The following is a 21,836-nucleotide window of genomic DNA, read 5'->3' on the forward strand; positions in this document are numbered from 1 at the left end:
ATTTTAAAGCATTTATCCTGGTCTCTACTCTCTCTTGGTGTTCATTTCTGCATATTACTGTGTGCCCCCTCCACCCCACCTACTGGGGACTTAACCAAGGGGTGCTTTACCACAGAGCTATGACCACAGCCCTATTTTATTTATTTATTTTGGTACCAGGGATTGAACCCAGGGACACTTAACCACTGTACCACACACACAGTCCTTTTTTATATTTCATTTAGAGACAGGGTCTCACTGAGTTGCTCAGGGCCTTGTTAAGTTGCTGAGGCTGGCTTTGAAATCATGATCCTCCTGCCTCAGTCTCCTAAGACTCTGGAATTAAAGGTCTGTGCCACCATGCCAGGCTTTTGATTCTTTTTCTAAGCCACTCCCTTTCTTTCTGTTCCTTTGTGTAGGTTGTCTGACTCTATTTCTGGTTTCTTTCTCACTTTATCATACCTCCTAGTATCATTTTTTTTCATGTCTCTTGATCCCTCTCTGTTTCTATGCCTGTGTTTATGGCTCTTCTCTCATCTGCTTTTCCGTGGTCCATATATCCATATCTATGTCTCATCTCTGTCTCTTCATGTCACCCTGAACCTTTGGCTCTGAGGAACTTCATCAGTCACCATGCTCTCCTGTTCTCAAAGTTTTTTCTTAGTCCTCCTTGCTGGCGTGTCTCAGAGGCTTCTGGGATTAGCATGGGAGGTTATTCTCCCCAGTTTACAGATTTGAAAGCTGAGGCACTGGATGCTGATACCAGGCTCCCATCTCAAGGTCGCTTCGTTGCGTGTACTCGCCATGCTCTTGTCCCTTAGGTGCCCGCAGACCACCTGATCCAGCTAGGGCCCGGGAACTAGCACCTCGGACAGCTCTTGGAAGGTGCGGAGGCGACCGCGCCTTCTTTCTCGCGAGCGCTGGAGGAGCGGCTTTAAGGGTGGATCGGGAGTCTCGCGAGAGTGGCTGCAGCAGGCAGAGTCTGTGCGGGCTCGCGAGGAACCAGCCCCTGGAGCGCGCGCGCTCCCCGCCCCCAGCCTCCGAGCCGCTCGCGGCCGGCTCCGCGCCGCATCGCTTGGGGCTTCACAGCGCAGCGCGGCGGTCTTTCCGCAGCTAAGCGGCCGCGGCGGGTGAGTCCCGGGCCTGAAGACTGGGGGGAGGGCTTTGCAGGGAAACTGGGAGCCGGGTGGAAGGAGGGTCACCGGCTCCAGCTTTGTATCCCCTGTGCCTTTGCTTTTGGATGCGGGGGCAGGCGGAGCTTCTGGAGAGGTGAGAAATCGAGGTGACCTTCCTGTTTGGGGCTAGGGAAGAGTGCTTTGGGCGACCACAGGCTGCTTCAACCCCTGCCATCCCCATCTTCGGTTCCTGCAGAGGGAACTGGAGATTTGGGTGACGTCAGACCCTTGGATTCTGGAGCCTGAGCCTTGGGCCCTCCATCCTTCCAGCCCCACCTGGCGTTCCCTGGAAACTGGCCTACTCCTTCTGGGGATGGCGCACGCAGCTGGGGATTGGGGCGATTGGAAGCGGGTGCCTGTGGTCTTCTTTGAGACCTTTGTCACAAGAGGCACCCGCAGGTAATCTAAGTTGTACCCACCCTTGCCTTCCGGGGCAGCAGACCTTTGGACTGCGCGTGTGAGCCACCTTAGTGTTGGGAGGAGGGGGATGGGAGCATTAGCTTGGGCCTGGACTCCGCAATAGATTTGGGTAATGAGTCGGTATGAGGAAGGAGGAGAGGTGTTTGGGAGCCTTCCCCTGCCCCTGCCTGGGGGAGAAGCTGGTCTGGAGTGGAGGGAACCAAATACATAATGGGACTGAAAATTGGCCATCAAAGATATAAATGGGTTGTGTCCCAACTTTCCCATGGGGAGATCAAGGAGGGCCTGGCAGACTTTCCCATGGACACAGGGAGAGAGGGAGACAAGAGCCAGTGAATAGGAGACTTTCTGGAGGAGGTGAAATTCAGACGGAAAGAGAACATCCCAGGGTGGATGGTATGGGCAAAGCATAGAGGTGGGAATGAAGCCCAGCCCTTCTCCCTGTCCATTAGCCCAGCCACCTGACTGCCCATGGGGTGAGGAAGTCTGGAGAATTTTGCAACCTGTGCTCAACTCATTCTGCCTCCACAGGTCAGGGCTGTGAAAGAGGGAGATGGTTCTAGTAGGGACATGACTGGCAGACAGCTTTTGTTTGGGGTTACACACGGGTTTCTAGTTTAGGTTCCATGTGAGATTGGTGAGCCTAAGGGCAAAGTCTCCATTGCTGAGAGAAGACCATCTCTGGTGAATAGGTCACGGAGAGAAGGTCTTAGGTCTAGTAAAACTCACAAAGAGTTAGTGGGGTTCTGGGAGAGAAGGTCTGGATAGGGGCCTTGGGCTCTGCAGCTATTTCTTTAGCCCTTTCCCTGGCTCACTATCGCTGAACAAGTTGATTTCTTCCCTCTCTGGATATCTATCTGCCAGCACCTTTCTCTAGGGATGAAATAATAGGACTAAGTAGCATCCTCCCTTGAGGAAGTACTTTGTTCTAGTTTAGAGCAACCTTCCCAGTTTTTCCTCCTTTTCCTCTGCCTGTCTGGCCCCCTCCCTCTGCAGGCTGCATTCTTCTCCTGCTGCGAGCCTGGAGTCTGAAGGTTTCCTGGAGAAAGTGTGATACACAGGGCTGACAGAAGCTGTGGCCCTAACTTGTTTTTGGGAGAGCATCAATTTTCCCATCCCACCCTTTGGGAGGACGTCCAAGTCTTAAGCAAGTACTAAATATGAATTGACTCTGCTCTGTGCAGGCCTCTCTTAGAAACTCCATCTGTGAGGGATTGAGGAAGAGATTGGATGAGAATGAGTAACCATTTAGTGCCTGGTGACTGGGCACAAAATTTTTGCACTGGGTTGCAGAGGAGGGATGTCTGGAAAGGCTTCCCAAAAGAGGTGGGATGTGAAAAGATTCTGATACTTATAGGAGGTGATAGGGCTGCTGATTTAGGGGCACCGGATCCAGACTAGTGGCAAAACATGATTTGCATGAAGCTGGTTGTGTAGGAAGCAGGTCAGCCTCTGGTAGAGAAGCGCGGGGTGGCAGCTGATTGGCAAAATGCCTTGAATGCCAGCACAAGATCTGTAGGAGGCTACTGAAGAGTCATCAGCAGGACAGTGATAGCATGGCAGGAAAGTGCTGTTTTCTGAGGATGATTCATAGTTCTGGGATATCAGAGATAGAGATGGGACTGGAAATACGATAAAGAGACCAGAAGTAGAGCAGAAGGGGGAAACTTCCATCTTAGCAGATGGGGTCTGAGGAAAGAGATAGAAAATAACCATATCTATGCTGGGGATAAGAAGTTCATGCTGCTAAACTGGAAACCTAACTAGCTTTGTGTCTCTGGACTGATCTGAGACCAGGCTTGATTCCCTCTGTCTGCTGTGGACCTTATTCTTCTACTGCAGGACTTCTGTCCTAGCTTCACGTAATGAATGGAATAAATTATAGGGTGAGTTTCCTGAATAAATTGTACGTTATAACCAGGTGTGGTGGCACATGCCTGTAATCCCAGCAGCTTTGGAGGCTGATGCAAGAGGATCGTGAGTTCAAAGCCAGCCTTAGCAACTTAGTGAGTTCCTAACTCGGTGAGAGCCTGTCTCTAAATAAAATACAAAAGAGGACTGGGGATGTGGCTTAGTGGTTAAGCGCCCCTGGATTCACTCCCCAGTACCAAAAAAAAAAAAAAACTACATTATATTTGCTATTTTATTGATAACTAAGGAAATGTTTCCTTAGGGCTACATTTTGGGAGAGATATGTAGTATGCTTCCCATCATGAATCTTTTCTTTCTTTTTAGCAGTACTGGGTGTTGAACCCAAGGGAACGCTATTACTGAACTATATCCCCAGCCTTTATTTATTTATTTTTGATGCCAGGGATTGAACCAGGGGCACTTTACCACTGAGCCACGTCCTCAACTCTTTTTTATATTTTATTTATGGACAAAGTTTCACTGAATTTTTTAGGGCCTCGCTAAGTTGCTGAGACTGGCTTTGAACTCATGATCCTCCTGAGCCTCCTGAGCCCTGGGGATTACAGGTGTGTGCCATTGTGCCTGGCCTTTTAAAATTTTTTTTGGTACAGGGTTTCACTCAGTTGCTGAGGCTAGCCTTGAACTTGAGATCCTCCTGACTCAGCCTCCTGAGTTACTGTTATGTATAGGTGTATGCTATTGCACCAAGCTGAGATTCTTAACTGATGAACAAATTTCTGCTTTTCCTAATTGCAGTCTATGAACTTTAATTGTAAAAGCCACAGATTGCTGTCACCCCCTTGTCATATCCCTCCCTAAGTGAAAGGCTAGACCTCACATAGAGGCAAAGAATCTTGTGGTCTTCCATTTCTGTGACTCCAACCTCCTACTGTTGTCCTCTTAAGTCCTAAATTCTCTCTGTCCTATATACGAACCCTTATATACGAACCAGGCAGCTTTTCCTTGGACTCTGGCTTCTGCTCTGAATCATACATACTTTGCTACACTGAATAGCTGACTTCTCTGTATCTGTTGCTGCCTTGATTTCTCTAACTGGGCTCACTTCTGAAAGACAGCCTGGGTCCAGGTTGGAGCCAGTGTTAGGAAAGCAGCTTCCTTTGAGGGTCCTCTAATCTAGTTAATATTTCCTCTACTTCTGTTTCTTTTCTTTGTTTTCCTGGAGAATTTTAGTGCTGTACCACAGTCTCCCACTCCCCATCTAATTCATTGTCTCAGAGGAGGCAACATCTCCTTTAGTCACCTTTTCTACCAGCCACACAAGTCTGGTCATCACTGACCTGTGGCCACCTCTGCAATCTTAAACTCCTTCTCTGACCACAGTCTACATCTGTTTACTGACTTTGTGACCTCAAGAAGACCTCCAGATCTCCAACACCTCCATTTCCTCTATCTCATGAGAACATCCTTGCATTCCTGCTGATTCCATATCCTCAGCCGCTTTGCCACTTTGCCTGTGTGCCCCACCTCAGCATCAGACCCCTAGTTCTGGATTCTATATTCAGAATGTAGAATGATTCTGGAGACCATCACAGATCAATTTAGAAGCAGTCTGGTTCTGCTTCTAACAGGGTCTCCAGACTCAGTTGTCCCTCTATCACCTGTGGAAACACTTCTCCATGTGTTTCATCTTCTCCCCAATCCATTCTGTGGGAGGAGTATTGTTAAACTGGACTACTCTCCCCAAGCCCTTTCCTCATATAGAGGGTGGTCATGGTGTGTGTGTGGCGGGGAGGTAGAACCAGCATCCATGTTTCCTCATGTTTCTTGAATCCCAGTAGGAGGGTTCTGCACTTGGTACTATGAATGCTGACCCTTTATGTCTCCCAAGATATCACTATCCATCACTTTTTCCCCCCTCTATGGTATCTTCAGCCTGTATAGTATTTTCCTCAGTACCTTCTTCCCTGCTTATAAATATGCTCATCTCCTGTCCTGTCCTGGAGAAGACCTTTCTAACCCTGTGTTTAGCTGCTGCCACAAAAGGGATATATGACCATTGTAGAACATTAAGGGGAAAAAAAAAGATAAAAAGAAAGAAAATAGCTTATTATTAAGGGACAACTACTATTAATATTTTGGTGTCTGGTCTTTCAGTGCTGTCACTGATATTCTGGGTGTGTGTATATTAAAATTTCAGCCAAACCAGGTATAGTGGTGCACAACTATAATCCCAGTGGCTTGGGAGGCTGAGGCAGGAAGATAGCAAGTTCAAGGCTGCTGGGTAACTTATTAAGACCCTGTCTCCAAGTAAAAAAAGACTGGGGACATAGTTCAGTGGCAAAGCGCCCTTGGGTTCAATTCCCAGTACCTCTGAAAAACAAAACAAACACAAACAGGAAAAAAAAGTCAACCAAACTTTTTGAAAGACAAGTCTGCTAGATTTATTCCTTCTTTTTCTTCTTCATAGTCTTCTAATTTCTTGGCTGCTTGGCTTCAACCCTATGACTTCCCTGAAGCCACGTGACCTTCTAATTACCAAATCAGCCTGTGACTGTTCTATGGCCATGGCCATTGTTGACCTAGTTGAACAGTCAGAAAGATTGAGATAGATCTGTATTCATTGACATGAAAAATTTTCATAAGCCATTACTGAGTGGAAAATAACAGGTTGTAAAAGAATGTGTGTAGAATTCATTTCTGTCATATATGCTCATATATACATTAAAATTAAAATAGCAACAACAACAAAAAACTGGAACTGGAGGTATTATAGCTCAGTGATAGAAGGCTCACTTAGCATGTGTGAGGCACTGGGTTTGACCCAGCACTGTAAACAAATAATGAACCAACAGATCTAAGGGTTATTTGTTAAAGGGGTGGCCTCTGAGAGGTGGATTTTAAAAGGACTTCTCTACTTTATGTACTTTTTTGGGTTTTTATTTATTTATCTATTTATTTTTTTGGTACAAGGGATTGAGCCCAGGGGTGCTTAACCACTGAACCACATTCCCCAGGCCTTGCTAAATTGCTGAGGCTGGCTTTGAACTTGTGGTCCCCTGCCTCACCCTCCCCAGTCACTGGGATTATAGGTGTGTGCCACCACGCCAGGCCATTTTTTTTTTTTTAAACTGGTAGATAATTTTATACATAGCTAAAAGGCAACATTTTAATTTTATTAAAAATAACTTTGAGGACTGGAAATGTAGCTCAGTGGTAAAGCACTTGCCTAGCATGTGCAAGGCCATGGTTTGAGCTCCATCCAGTACCACAGCAAAACAAAACAAAACAAAACACTTTGAAGCCATGTATATAACCATATATATATATGTATATATATATATATATATGGCTATATATATATATTTATATTTTTTTTTCTTTAAAAAATCATATATATATATATATATTTTTTTTTTTTTTTTTTTTAAGAAGAGAATCCTTCAGTGACTACTGGCCTGAGGATAAAGGCAAATCCTGCCCATAACCTGGCTTATCCTCTTTCTAACCCTGTATTCCCTTTCTTTCCCTCCCTTCGTTTTAAGATTTATTGTCATTCTGCCTTCTTTGGTTCCTTGAATAGGCTATGCCATTGCTCTTCTGACCTTCACACCTGCTTTCCTGACTCTCTTTCCCTGGCTAATTCCTATTTGAAAAATTTCAAAGCTACAGAAAAGTTTAAAGACAAGTGCAGTGAACACCAGTATACCCTTTACCCAGATTCATCAGTTGTTAATATTTGGCAATATTTACTTTATATGTATATATAAATTTTTGTTTTTGTAGAATCATTTGAAAGTAAGTTGTGAACCAGAGAGTTCTAAATACTGTAGTATCTCCTAAGAACAAAGATATTTTGCTGCATAATCACAGTACTCAAGAAGTTCAGCATTAAACGGTAGTATCTACCAAGAAGTGTATGCTCAAAGTTCTCTAGGTTTCCCCAAAATATCCTTTAATACCTGTGATTTTTAAAATCCAGCATCCAACCCAGGCGGGTGTTACATGCTTGTAATCCCAGCAGTTTGGGAGGCTGAGACAGAAGGATGGCAAGTTCAGGCCAGCTTGAGCAATTTAATTTAGCAAGACCCTGTCTCAAAATGAAAAATAAAAAAAGAAGAGAAGGTAGCTCAGTGGTAGAGCATCCCTGGATTCAGTACCAGTACTGTAAAACAAACACACTGTGTGAAGTCAAAAGGATAATACCTTTGCCCAAATTAACCAGTTGTTAACATTTGCTTTGCTTTGATTCTGACAATATGTAGCCATTCATCATTTATTTTTTTCTGTACTGTTTGAAACAGTTTCAGGTATGATAATACTGTAACTCTAAGTTACATATTTTCTAAGTACATATTTTCTACACTTTCACAACATTTCCTATATAACCTTAATACCATTATCACACTCGAGAAATGTAACATAGATATAATCATATTATCTAGTTTAGAGTCCATATTTGGATTTCTCACATTATCCCAGTGATGTTCGTTGTCGGTCTCCCCCTTGAATCACAACCCAGTCAAGGCTTACACATAGCTTTTTGTAGTTATTTGCCTTTATTCTCCAGTAGTTTAGAGAAATCACTTATCTTTTTTTTTTTTTTTTCCCTTGTCTTTTAGGATGTTGGCATATTTAAATAGTATAAGCCAGTTTTTATAATGCTTCACAACTTGGATGTGTCTGATTATTTCTCATGGTTAGGGTCAGATTAAACATTTTGTGGCAGGAATGTGCCCTTCTCCATGGGTCACACTGGGAGACAATAATGTTACTTTGTTGTCAATGACATTATTGGTGAAGTATAGTTTGATACTTGGTTTTGGTGATGTCTGTGAGCTTTCATCAGGGTAAAAGTGACTTTCCCTTTTGAGTTAGTCAGCTTTTTGTTGATGTGACCAAAATACCCAACAAGAACAACTTAGAGGGGGAAAAGTTTATTTTGGCTCACAGTTTCAAAGGTTCAGTCCATGGTAGGCTGAGTCCATTGCTCAGAGCCTAAGATGAGGCATATTATCATAGTAGAGGACAGCTGCTCCATTCATGGTGGCCTGGAAGCAGAGAGGAAGGGGAAAGGGCAGCAGGGAAGATGAACCCTTCTAGATGAACCCCTCCCAGTGCCCCACCTATTTATAGTTACCACCTAGTCCATTCAAACTAGGATGCACTGATTAGGTTACAGCTCTCACAGTCCAATCATTTCACCTCTGAATATTTCTGTATTAACACATGAGCTTTTAGGGGACAACTCACATCCAGAACATAACATCTTTGTAATTACTGAGTCATCTTGGGGCTGGTCCTTTAAGACTACATGACCCTCCTCTTCCTCAACTGTCTTTCAGTTACTGATGTTCTTTGTCTGAATCAGCTATTTCACTAGTGATTGTGAAATTAGAATATTTTCTAATTCTGTCACTCCAACATTTATGGCTGTGTTCTGCAAAGACCTTTTGCTGCTTCCTCCATCTCTCTCTTTTTAAAAATTTTTGTACCAGGGATTGGACCCAGGAATGCTTAACCACTGAGCCACATCCCCAGCCCTTTTTAGAGACAGGGTCTCATTTTTTATGGCCTTTCTAAGTTGCTGAGGCTGCCTTTGAACTTGAGATCCTCCTGCCTCACTCCCAAGTTGGCTTCTTTTTTTATTATGAGACAGCCTTCCTAAATTTGCAGGCTGTCCTGGAGCTTGTGATCCTCTTGCCTTAGCCTCCAAAATTGCTGCGAATATAGGCATGTACCACAGTTCCTAGCTCATTTTACTTTTTAGATATTCTAATAGCCCCAAATTTGGCAGGTCATAACCCCTTCAAGGTGGTGCTTGTGTCCCTTTGACATGCTCCCATTAGTTGTTAAGCGTTTTCTTAATGTTTCTGGTGCCACAAGCTATTCCATTCTAACCTTGTACTTTATTCTTGTCCAGACTTGGGGCCAGCCATACGTATTTTTTTAAAATGATGAGTTAGATTCTAGTTACTACTGAGCTCTTTCTTATTTTCCCATGTTCCATATTCTGTCTCTGTACTCTAAATGGGAGAGCTTAAGTTCCCAACATCAACACCTTAACTCATTGGCTCTTTGCTAGAGTACGTATGACAAAACTTCAAAATCACCACAGTAACAGTAAGGACCAATAGTAAGGACCAACAGTAACAGGAAGCCTGCTAAAATTCAAGGTTTATTTTTCTCTTTTTTTTCTGAGGTACTGGGAATTGAATCCAGGGGCACATGCCACTGAGCTACATCCCTAGACCTTATCATATTTTATTTTGAGACAGAGTCTTACTAAATTGCTGAGGCCAGCCTTGGATTTGTGATCTTTTTGCTTCAGCCTCCCAAGTAACTGGGATTACAAGCATGTACCACTATACCCTGTAAAGAAATTCAAGATTTATTTCCAGTTATTGTTGTCCTTGAGGTATATCTTTTTAAGAGAACACAGAGCACTATGATCAAAAGATACTAGGGCAAATTCCTTTTTCTTTGAATGTTACCAATTTAATATACACATAGCTTCATTTGTTTTTGTTTGTTTCAATTTAGAGTTTGCTTTTCTTTCTGTTTTGTTTTTGAATATGCAAGTCCTTGTTTATACAAAAGTATATAAAAAGCTTTATCCAGAGAAGTCTCTCTAAGGCTGGGGATGTAGCTCAGTGGTAGAGCACCTGCCAAACAAGTATGAGCAAGTATGAGGCCCTGGGTTCAATCGCTATACTGTCAAAAAAAAAAAAAAAAAGAAAAAAAAGAAATCTCTCTAGAGGTCCTAGCCCTTCCATCACGTAAGTGACTATTTCATTAATTTCTGGTTTGTTCTTCCTGTATTTTTTTCTCCCAAACTATGCAAATTCATATGCATGTTTTTACTTCCCCTTCTTTCTTACATAAGGAACAGTATTCTATTTATACTCAGGGGCGCTTAACCACTGAGCCACATCCCCAGCCCTTCTAATTTTTTACTTAGAGACAGGGTCTCCCTAAGTTGCTTAGGGCCTTGATAAGTTGCTGAGGCTGGCTTTGAACTTGTGATCTTCTTGCCTCAGCTTCCTGAGCTGCTGGGATTACAGGTGTGCACCACCACACCTGGCTGTATTTTGCATATTCTGGAAATCTTCCCTTAGTAGTTCATAGAGCTTATCTTCATTCCTTTTTACATCAATATAATACTCCATTGTGTGATAGTACTAGGTTATAAAGAGTCACATTTAGGTTGCTTTCAACATTTTGCTATTACAAATAGTTTCTCTATATTGTCACTATTGAGTAATGTTTTTGTTGTTTCTTATCTGGAGGAAAATAAGATTCGGGGGTCAAGAGGAAAAAATATTTTTGTTTTCCTCTCCTTCATTTTTTCTTATGATTTTCTTAATACAAAGGTAACATACTAGCTGTTCCACATCTTACTGTTTTTTGTACTGCTAGTGATTGTGGAGATTTTTTCATCCTTAAACCCTAAGCTACTAACTTTTTTTTTTTTTTAAGTAGGCCAGGTTATGATGGTGCCTGCCTGTAATCTCAATTACTCTGGAGGTTGAGGCAGGGAATGCAAGTTTGAGGCCAATTTGGGCAATTTAGGGAGACTCTGTCTCAAAATATAAAAAGGGGTAGGGCCCTGGACTCAATCCCCAGTATTGGGAAAAAGAAGTAACAGTTGCAGAGCATTTTTAGATATAGCTGTTGAACAGTCCATTGTACGACTGTACCATTTATTTCATCAACCTTTTATTGATAGTCAAGTAGCTCATTTCCAATTCTTAATTATTGTAAACAATGCTACAGTTATGCAACTGTGGATGGGTATCACTTCATACACATCTCTATCATGCCTGGTTTCTTTTTGTGGTAGATATTGTTGGATTTTTGTATCTATATTTGATTCCATACCACAAAAGGGCCACAGAAGATTTAAATTGCCTAGATTAAATTCAGGGGATTTTGACTGGAAGGCTATTTTTTTTTTTTTTGTAAAAAGCAAACTTTAATTGAAGTACAGATTGAACATCTCTAATACAAAAATACAAAATCCCTTGAACTCCAGTGATGCTCAGAAAGTTTTAGACTTTGGAGTGTTTTTTATTTTCAGGCTAGAGATGCTCAAATGATAAATTGAAAAAATGTGATAAAATATGAAAAACTCTGGAATCAAACGCTTCTGGCACTAAGCATTTTGAATCAGGCATGCTTGACCTATGCATATAACACACAGTAGGGTGCACAAATTGTAACTGCATGCTTAGTGAATTTTCACAAGGTCCATATCTCTAACCAGCACGTGGGTCAGGCACAGCTTGAATAGGTGGCCCAGGTGCTTGCACCCTGTCACTACCCCTCAATGGTAATGCTGTCATTTCCAATACCATAGATTAGTTTTGCTAGTTTTAAAACTTTTAGATAAGTCTCAGCCAAACTTTGAAATGTTACATTGCCTTAGGACTTGTAACATTTCTGCTTTTGATTACAGATGTGTTCACCAAAGTTATTATTCCAGCAGTTATGGAGGGCTTGCTAGTTTCCTTGGCCTGAACTCAACAATGATTACTTAATGTGTATCCCAGCCAGGCCTCCTGCTGAAGTCCCAATCACATGCCAGCAGGAAGCCCTGCCAGGTGTCTCCCAGCACGGCAGACAATGCATGTCCATAACTCAGGTTTCTTGTCTGCCCTGGACCACACTGTTTCTGATCATGGGGTGCCATCATCCACTCACTCAGGTGATCAAGTGGGCAGGGAATCTTCCTTATTATCTCCTTCCTTCTACTTCTCGTCAAACTTGCCTCTTAAGGACCTCATGAATTACACCCTGTCCACTTACCTCCAGCCTTATCTGCTGCTGTCTCCACATTTGCACTCAGCTTTGACCACAGCAGCTTTCTTTCCCTTACAAGTATGAAGCTCCTTCATACATGAGTGTCTGTGTGATGCTTCCCCTCTGTCTACCTCAAAGACTGCCCTGCTGTGGGTAATTCTCTTCATTCTCCAGGTCTTTGATTACTGCTTATATTTTATTTCCCTGACCTTCTGGACCAGGTTAGATCACTGTGATGGATGCTGTGCATGTTTTCGGAGCAGCCCTTCTTCCCTCTTGCATAATTAATGGCAGAGGTTATTGACTATTTCATGTGGAGGACAGAGACCACATCTGTTTTGCTCACACTCTCCTCAGTGCTTGGCAGATAAGTGTCAACAAGTGGAAAATGACTGAAGGCTGAAGGCAGCTTAGCCTGTGTTCAGAGTCAAGGAACAGAATTTCCTCTTTCTGAGGTCTTTGGTCCCTTGAGTCTGCATTGTCACTTGGCTTTCCTTGCATTGGGATCCCTTCCCTGAATGGAATCAGGATAGACTTTTTACCTTTAGGCAAAGAGTAGGAGTAGCTGGAAGGATGTGGCTAGTGGCTTTGTGAGATGGGGAGCTGACTCCCGTGGGGTTTTTCCACTATGGGAATGTGAGTCAGGTCCTGCCCCTTGGAGGTTGCAGCCTAGCTGGGGCTAGAAAGATATTAGGTTGGGTGGGTCCCTGATTCTCATCCTTCTCTGGCTTTTTCCTTTCAGTTCAGGACAAAGAGCTGTGGCAGGCCTCTGGGCCAACTGGTACCAACATGGCAGGTAAGAAGAGGGGTGGGCCAGGTGGGTAGGATGTTAGAGTGAACATAGGATGGATGGCCCTCTCCCTTGTCCCTTTTTCTCCCCTAGTCTTTGGAGGTCAGGCTCTTTCTGTCCTCTTGCCCTAGGTCTCCTACTCTCCCCACTAAAGCCTATCTGAGAACCTATCAGCTGTCTGAATCTCTCTGAGATCTCTGATCCTGGGGATTGACATCTTAATGTCCTTGTCTAACTGACCCACTGACTGATTAGCAGCCTGGGTGACCCAGCCCTCTTCCCCTTTGTCTCTGTTGCTTTCTAATACTCTGAGACCTCTTCCTTCTGGTTTCTGAGTTGTTAGATTTCTGAAGGCTCCAAGGTACAGAGTGCCAGCTGGAGGGAACTTTAGGGACCATGTAACACCATTGGACAAACTGGGTTCTGGAGAGGAGCAGTGATTTAAATGAATGAGTGTTGGGGTGGAGGCTGGGACCCACATCTCTTCCCTCTCACCTATTCTGCTTCCTCTGCCTGGAACTGGCAGAAGTGAGGCCTCACTTCTCAGTACACAGCCTTTATTTTTTATTCTTCTGAGGCACACCATCTCAGGGCTTTTGGTTATGTTGGGATCATCTTAGCAGATGTGGGAAGTAAGGACGCCTGGGTAGGAATAGCAAAGCAGCCAGTGGCCCCAGGGGCTGAGGGGGCAGCTTGGCCAGAGAGAGGAGTGGCATATTGGATTGTAGGGGAGGGAAACATTATAGGTAATACCATGTGGTGTGCCTCACCCACAGAGAAAGTGAACAACTTCCCACCGTTGCCCAAGTTCATCCCACTGAAGCCATGTTTCTACCAAGACTTCGAGGCAGACATCCCTCCCCAGCATCTCAGCATGACCAAGCGCCTCTACTACCTCTGGATGTGTGAGTGCTGTGAGGAGGGAGGAAGACTGGGAGGTGCCAGGCATTGGGGTCAGGAGCCACAGGTCTGGCTGTCCTTCAGTCCCGTGTGTAGCATCTGAATGGATCAGGAAGTTTTTCCCGTGGCTTCCAGCAGGCTCCTTTCATGGACCAGTTCCCCAACCGGACCTCAGTTTCCTTTGTCTAGGCCTTCCTTCCCTTCCTTCCCTCCCCCATCTTTCATTCACAGAGCCTTGGGTTAGAGTTCTCTTTTTGCAATATAATTCTTCTGTTTTTGCTTCCCTTCTCCTTTCCACTGGAATAGTTTTCTAGGGAACTCTGGTAACCTGAGAATTCTGGATTTGGGAGAGAATCCTTTCCTCAAAGCCTCATTTTTCTTGCTTTCTCTGGGAGATTGCTCAAAGAGAAAAGCATTCAACTGTGAGTTGGGAGACATGGATCCTGTTTGTCTCATGGCTTCACTTCCCAAGCAGCAAATTCCCCATTTATAGAAAGAGTATTGGTTTAATAATTGCTGTTGTTCCATGTAGCCATGTGGTCTGTTTCTAAGAGTCTGGAGTTCTAATGTTGCAAGGTTTTGAGGCTGAGAGTCTAAAGGCCCCATTTCTGATGGTGTATGGCAAGTTGAAGGGAAAGGTATCCTCAAAGGGGATTGGGACTTGGCTGTGCCCAGACTGCTTTGGCACATGAGGAGAGGGCAGGCTGATGGTCCTGTGCAAGGTACCTTCCTCAGGGAGCCCCAGACACCACAGTTGGGATCTGTCATGTTTGACTTTCCCTGGAGTCAGGCCTGCACAAATAGGCAGATGATTGATTTTGCCAAGAAGATGGGAAAGAATGCTGTCTTTAAAGCAGGACCTTTGTAGGATGGTAGAAAGAGTAGAGGGTCAGAGCTGGGTGTTTACCTGTTGTCCCATCTACTCAGGAAGGATTGTTTGAGCCTAAAGTTCAAGACTACCCTGAGTTACATAGTGAGACCTTAATAAAAAAACAAAGAAACAAACTCAAAAGAAAGCAAAGAGTGAATGATTAGGCAGATAAGCTGAGTTTCAAGTCCTGGCAAGTCTGCCTTTGAGCAGAGAAGGGATCTGCCCAAAGGAGATTGCTCTATGTAACATGAGAAAAGGAGGGGATGGGGCAGCTGTGGGTAGGTCTTTAGTTGTTGAGAAAAAAAATGAGAAAGTTACCTCTGTTGGCTTCTGTTTCTTTCCATCAAATATGATGTAGGCACGGGGAAGGGAACTTTTGAGTAGATGAGTCCAGAATGAGAGAGCAAGTTTATGGTAGAGGGTCAGGATACCTGCTAAAGAAACCTGGCCCCTAAGATTTCTGGGTCATGTAAAAGGTCCATTTGAGGTTACCTGCTATGAATTTATAGTCCTGCCAGGCTTCTCTGTGACATTCTTTTTTTCCTAGGGACATTCAGCTCAGGTGTAAATAGAAGTTATATTCATCCAGAGTGAGTGTGACCAGAAGACAGGGCAGGGGGGTATAGTGAATTATGAACTTTATGCTGGATGAAGAGAGGAATGAAGATAGTAAAAACTGATGACTAGAGAAAGTGTGGCCAAGTCAATGGATGTCCATTCCAAAGAGGGAGTAGAATAATTGCAGCAGAGCACTAGAGCAAATGAGCTAGAAAAGGGTGTGACTGAAAAGAGAGATGTCAACCTATATGATAACTGGTTAGTGTCTTCTCTATGTAAAAAGCAAATAAAATCAGTACAAATATTAAGGCTCCAGGAAATTGTGTAGCATGAATACAGATGGTAGAAGTACAGCTGGAATACATAGGAAAAAGTGTCCACACTTGTTATGAGGGGCTCTGAAATGTGCATACTTGCATACAGGTGACAGAGTTGTCAGGCCAGATCAGATTTGGGAAGCACTATTTGACCCTGGGGTTCCTGGAACTCCACGCCTGGGGAGCTCTCATCCAGAAGCTGGATTTAAGGGCTATAAATATCTCCCTAAGTCCTTATTAGGTGCCTGCTAGGTGCTTGGTCCTGAGGAAATGTATATAAGCCTTGAGATGCCGACAAGTTCTATTCAGAAGGCAGAACCACAGATGCCTGATTGTTTGAGGTCAAGATTGAGTCCACCTTCCTTTGTTTATTCAGCAGATCCTGGGAACTTAGTCCAGTGTTCAAGGCAGGGAGCACCCTGATGTCAGAAAACCTAGGTGTGTGAGTGTCAGCATTAGTTTTTTAAAGTAAGGAGTCTTTGAGGCCCCTGCTGGCTGTGACCCTGTAATATTGTGACTCCTAGGATCAGCTAGATGATGTGGGGACAGAAGAGGGGGAGTCTGGATCTCCCTTGGGGAGCTTCTAGTCTGGTTGATGGTTTGTATTTGGGGGACTATGAGAGCATCCTAGGTCTGCAGGATCTCAGAGGAATGAGAGATGAGTAAGGAAGCCTTCTTGGAGGAGGAAGCATGATAGTTGTCTATGAAATTGGTTAAGGACTAAGATCCTGGACATCACTGCATACCCCATTTAAGTGCAGGGTAGATGGCACAGTGACTTGGAGAGATGCTTCCACAAAGCCTTTTGCTTTCTCCTTTTCATGCCTCTACCTCGCAAGTGAAGGTGTAAGATAGGTTTCCTGCCTTGGGCTTAGTGACTGCTGCAGGTCTGGGAAAGTCAGGGACTGAAGACTTTCTGCTTTGTGGTGCCAGGACTCAAAGGTTGGGTCTAGTGCATTCTAGGCACATGTTCTACCACTGAGCTATATCCCTAGCTCAAAGACCTTTCTTACAAGAAGAACATTTCTACCACCCTGAGGCTTTGGGGCCTTTAAAAGTGGCTTGCTGGGCAGAAACTCTGAGTTCCTGCGTTAGAGACTCTTTGTTCTCTGGATTTCTCAGATTCCCAGAAGTGGGTATGGGGAGGGGTTTGGTCCAAGCTCCCAACTTTACTCCCTCTGTGTGTGTTTGTGTGTCTTGTGTCTTGTGTGTCTGTGTGTATGTATTCTTTGATATGGGTTGTGCGTCTTCTGTGTGGGTATGAATCTATAAATGTGGTTTGTTTTTGTATGTATATATCCATGTGTGTGTCTACATCTCTGTTTGTCTGCACTATTGGCATGTGTTTATGGGTCTGTGTTGCGTTCCGGGTGCATGTTGTCCATGTCTGGGTGCTTATGAATCTCTGAATGGTCCTGGATGTATGTGTGCATGTTGGTGTCTGTCTCTGTGTGTGCATGTGCTCCTGGGTCTGCAGTGAACAGCATCACACTGGCCGTGAACCTGGTGGGCTGTCTTGCGTGGCTGATCGGAGGCGGGGGAGCCACCAACTTTGGCCTCGCCTTTCTCTGGCTCATCCTCTTCACACCCTGCTCCTACGTCTGCTGGTTTCGGCCCATTTACAAGGCCTTCAAGTAAGTGGTTGGCACTGACCCTAGCTCCTAGCCCTGTCCCTTTGTCCATTTCCCTTTTTTTCCCTTTTCAACATCTTTTCTCACTCTCTCCCTCTCTTTTTCTCTTTTTGCCATCACTTTCCCCACACCCCCATATCACTTTCCCTTTTTCAGCTTTGCCTCAGATTGCTAGTGGGGCTTGGGCTTCCTGGGAGCTCTAGGCTGGGTTGAGGGGGCTGGGAATTAGAACCTTCCTGTTAGTTTTTTCCCTTCTCACTCTATCTTTAGGAGGGGACAACATAGAGACCAGATCTGTTTTTGTCTTCTCTCATCACCTTTCCTGGGAAACTACATGTTAAATTTTGCCTGGGGGTCCACCTGTCTTGGTGGAACTGCCCATCCTTGATTGGTGATAAGAAAACCATTTCACAACGTGACATTGGAAACAGCTATTGATCAACCATTGACACTATTCATGTGCCAATGAAGTCATCCAACTCTGAACCAAAGGGACACCCATCCATGTATCAGTGGCACTGACTGTCTCGATGCCTGTGAGTGCCCACCTAGTGCCATGCATCCATGTATCAGTGTGTCTTAGTGCCTGTGTGACTGCCCATCCCCTTGACGGTGGGGCTGCTCCAATGGAGCCATCTATTTCTATGCTATTTCCATGTGCCAGTGGATGGCCTATTCATGAGGAGATCTCCCTGTGTAAACGTTGCACACAGGTCTAACCCATGGAAACATTCAAAGCTCTATGGATAAACATTCTCCCATTTTGGTCTCTCAGTTAAGGCCAGATTAAGGCCTCAGTTAAGGTCATATTTCCATTATGCATTCACTTCAACTTAGGAAGGCTTGGGGTCCTTGAAGGCAAGGAAGCCCTGGCTGTCTGCTTACATGACAGGAGCCATCTTCTCTGCTGCAGGACTGACAGCTCTTTCAGCTTCATGGCATTCTTCTTCACCTTCACGGCCCAGCTGGTCATCAGCATCATCCAGGCTGTGGGCATCCCAGGCTGGGGCGTCTGGTAAGAGGCAGGGGACTGACTTGGGGCAGGTAGGAATGACACCTAGGTTGTGTCCTTTGCTTACCTCTGTGTGCTAAGCTGCTTAGCCTGTGAGGACACTGTGAGTGACTGGTTATTGGAAGAGTGAAAGGATTCAGGATAGTGTAGTAACCACCACTGTGAATTAGAGGAAGGAGAATTGGGCAGTTAGGCAGCGCTTTGTGGGAAAACCTCAGGGAAGAAAGCCTTATATCTGAGTCCCAAGGAAGGGGTCTTCCTGGGCCACTGACACAGGCCCTTGAATATCAGTAAGATGATCCCTCTGTATCCAATCATGTGGTTCCCCCTTGTGGCAATGAAATGGTTCCCTGTTCCAGTGGGTTGGCTCCGGGTTCTCCTCCTATTGCCTGCATAGCTCCACAGCTGGCCTTTTTCTACAGTGGCTGGATCGCCACCATCTCCTCCTTCGGAACAAACATTGGCTCAGCAGTGGTGATGCTCATTCCCACCATCATGTTTACGGTTGTGGCCGTCTTTTCCTTCATCGCCCTCAGCATGGTATGTGGCCACCTCAAAGGTGAGAGGGTGGGTTTGGGAAGGGACTGTGATCTTAAACAGTCCTTCCTCCAAATTATAAGAGGAGCCAGAGGTTTACCAAGTTACTCACTTTGGAAGTACCTGCTAGACTTTCCTACTGGTGAACAGTGCATGGGCTGGGAGGGAGGAATGTTTTTTACATATGGATCCCATCTGTTTCCTGGGTGGGCTGCCTCTTTCCTTGGATTAACTCTTCCTTATGCTTCTTCTACAGGTTCATAAATTCTATCGGGGAAGTGGGGGGAGTTTCAGCAAAGCTCAGGAGGAATGGACCACGGGGGCATGGAAGAACCCACACGTGCAGCAGGCAGCCCAGAATGCAGCCATGGGGGCAGCCCAGGGTGCCATGAATCAGCCGCAGACTCAGTATTCCGCCACCCCCAACTACACATATTCCAATGAGATGTGAGCCAGCCAAGCCTACAGGAGGCAGGGCTGGGGGCCATTGGGACAGGGGGCTCAAGCCACAACATCTGTTGTGGTAACCAAGCAGGGTTCCCCCTTCCCTTTTCTCCTCCCCAACTTTGTACAAAGAATCAGAGTTATATATATATATACATATATATATGTATATGTCTATCCCTCATCCCCACCTTTTGGGTCCTGCTCTTAGCTCTTTAAGAGCTGTGGGTTGCACGTGGAGCTGTCCCGTGCAGTGGTAGCTGTGTCCATGTCCCCTTGTGAAATAGTTGCAGTGAAGGTCTCTTGTTGTGGTGCTAGCTGTATGTTTAGAACTAAACCAGCCCCCCCACCCTCACCAGGCTGCCCCCTCTGACCCTGGCCCAGGGACTCCTTATGGGGCAGGGGGAGGCATAGCAGGGAGCCTGGCACCCTCTGCAGGGTTATGAGCCAAAACTTTCCACTTTTGGCCCTACTGTGAAGTAACAGTATTTAGCATTTATGGTGGTAGATGGGAAGGTGGGGACAAGCAGGGGTGCTTCCCTTTCTTCTTGTAATCCATCTGATCTCCTCCCTCAATCTTCTCCTCTCTTGTCTCCTCCCTGCCATCAGATTCCCTGTGCTCTCTTCCATTGTTCAGGGTCTCTTTCTCTTTCCTGTGTGGCTTTTCTGTCTTCCCCAAGGCTTGTAACTGCTTCCAAGACTAAGCCCAGATTCTCAAATCTGATCTGATTCCCAGTTCAAGGCAGTGGAGAGGCAAGCTGAGCCTCAGCCCTGATGTGGGAAGGGCATGCAGCTGGACATGCAAAGCCCACCTGGGGACCTGACTTCCAGGGAATGGAAATACAGGGTTGGACTCCTGGCTCTGAGTCCATCTGCCTGTTTCCCTCTATTTCCTCCTCAACCCCCAAATACTTGGGCTTGACTATTCTACCCTGCCTCACTGCTTTCCCTTAGGAGTTGGGGTTTATGGACAACTGTCAGCTCCAGTTGTGCTTGAGCAGAAGGCATGTAAATAATTATTGGTCCCTGGGGGAGGTCTGGCTGTTCCTATCCCACTGGAGCGTCTAGGTATCTCTGAGTAACCACAGGATTCCACTGGATTCCTTGGAGCAATAGCTGTTCTGTTTGAGTCTGGCAGGAAGTACAGGGTTCAGAGGGTCAGAACTGGAGGGAAGATCAGAACAGAAGGTAGACAGTGCCCAGTGAGAGAGGAGCATGTCACTCCTAGCCCCACTTGCTTTTGGCTGCAGGAAAGTGCTGGGCACTTGAACTTGGGGCCCAGGGAGAAGTGCACAGGCCCAGTCCTTGCTGCAAACACAATGACCTAAATGGTATTTCTGGTCTGGCAGGGAGGGAAGGGGAGGTGCTTTGGCTTTATTTTTTGGTTTAGGTATCCCCCACTCCACCCCACACCCAGATTAAGATAACTTAATTCTTTCTGTCTATAGGACTTATTTTTTGGCAATTCCTCACCCTGTCAGTACCTCTTTCCCCTTCCAAGAGGACTGTTGGACTGGACTTTTTTTTTGAAGTAGTGATGAACATTGCTGGTAGAGGCCCCAGCTCTATATGAGACCTGGAGGGAAGTGGGTTCTCACCCAAGGAGCAGCTACCTGTTTCCCACTCTCTTCTTCCAGTAGATACCCACCTGGGCTAGATGAATTAGAAAACCAGACCCCACTTGACCACTTTAGGCTGGCTCTACCTTGAAACTCAGCACCTCACTTTGAAGGTCACCCTGAGCATTGACCTACAACTACTTCATAAAATTATTTTATTAATGGTCCCTTAGGCTTATGCCACAAAATGTAATTGGTTCTCTTCTCTATCATTTTCCCTCTGGAGAGAAGTTGTCACAGCCCCCGATACCTGAAGAGACCCTAGATCTAGGCCCTTCCTTACCTTCCCTCTCTCTGACCCCAGTCTTCTGATTCCTTTTCTCTTAATCCTTCTGGTAGTTCTAGGCAGGCTGTGGTCCAGTTGCTAGCCTGGCATCTATGACCTGTTGGATGCCACCTTCAATCAATTTCCTGTCCTGCCTGCCTTTCCTTTTAATTGGCTCAGACCTGTATGGCTGTGCCTGGCACTGTCCTTGGAAAGCCCATTACCTGTGTCTGGCCCAGCTTATTCAGTCTCTGGGAGGCTGCATTTCCAGGCAACTATGCACTTTTCTGTGGAGGGAACCAGGATGAGATATGGGGGATGGGCACAGAACCCTCTCTGCTGAATGGTCTGGCTTGGCGGTGGGTCAAGGAGGGCCCAGTCAGTTATGGGATCCTCAGGTCTGTGGCCAGCCAGTGATCTGTTTTGCATTCTCCTGGTGCCCACTTCCCCTCCTTGTTTCTGGGAGGCATAAACCATTCCCTAGCTGGCAGTTGATCTGCCTGAGCCAGTGTGTCTAGCTGTGGTAAATGAGTGAACAAAAATAAAGGGGAATATTTGACCCTGTCTGTTGTGTCATGTGTCTTCATGTGGGCCTGCATGGAGCCTTACTATGTGCCATGGGCAGAGGTGTAAAGGTAGGATGGGTG

At 45.4% G+C, this 21,836-nt stretch overlaps 1 protein-coding gene and 1 pseudogene across 3 annotated transcripts in view; both read left to right on the forward strand.

Annotated features, from left to right (window-relative positions):
- The window catches only part of LOC306654365 (acylphosphatase-1-like), a 157,651-nt pseudogene that overhangs the window by 65,208 nt on the left and 70,607 nt on the right, over positions 1 to 21,836 (forward strand). The gene's annotated exons all lie outside the window — the stretch shown is intronic.
- Positions 953 to 21,753, forward strand: SCAMP5 (secretory carrier membrane protein 5). Of its 2 annotated transcripts, XM_079125352.1 has the most exons (7): positions 953 to 1,109; positions 12,988 to 13,041; positions 13,812 to 13,940; positions 17,159 to 17,315; positions 18,226 to 18,327; positions 18,747 to 18,864; positions 19,118 to 21,753. In XM_079125352.1, the coding sequence occupies exons 2-7, from the start codon at positions 13,035 to 13,037 to the stop codon at positions 19,310 to 19,312; spliced, it is 708 nt and encodes a 235-aa protein (XP_078981478.1). In that variant the 5' UTR covers positions 953 to 1,109; positions 12,988 to 13,034; the 3' UTR covers positions 19,313 to 21,753. The 2 variants fall into 2 exon arrangements, with proteins under 2 accessions (XP_078981478.1, XP_078981479.1); XM_079125353.1 differs by lacking the exon at positions 17,159 to 17,315.

The sequence above is a fragment of the Sciurus vulgaris genome, assembly GCF_902686455.1.
Source record: "Sciurus vulgaris genome assembly, chromosome: 2".
Lineage (NCBI taxonomy): Eukaryota > Metazoa > Chordata > Mammalia > Rodentia > Sciuridae > Sciurus > Sciurus vulgaris.

What these genes read in the sequence shown, in the direction of transcription:
- SCAMP5 (XM_079125352.1), top strand. An exon ending in CCCATTTACAAGGCCTTCAA is followed by an intron (nt 17,316 to 18,225) that starts GTAAGTGGTTGG and finishes TCTCTGCTGCAG; the next exon opens with GACTGACAGCTCTTTCAGCT. An exon ending in CCTTCATCGCCCTCAGCATG is followed by an intron (nt 18,865 to 19,117) that starts GTATGTGGCCAC and finishes CTTCTTCTACAG; the next exon opens with GTTCATAAATTCTATCGGGG.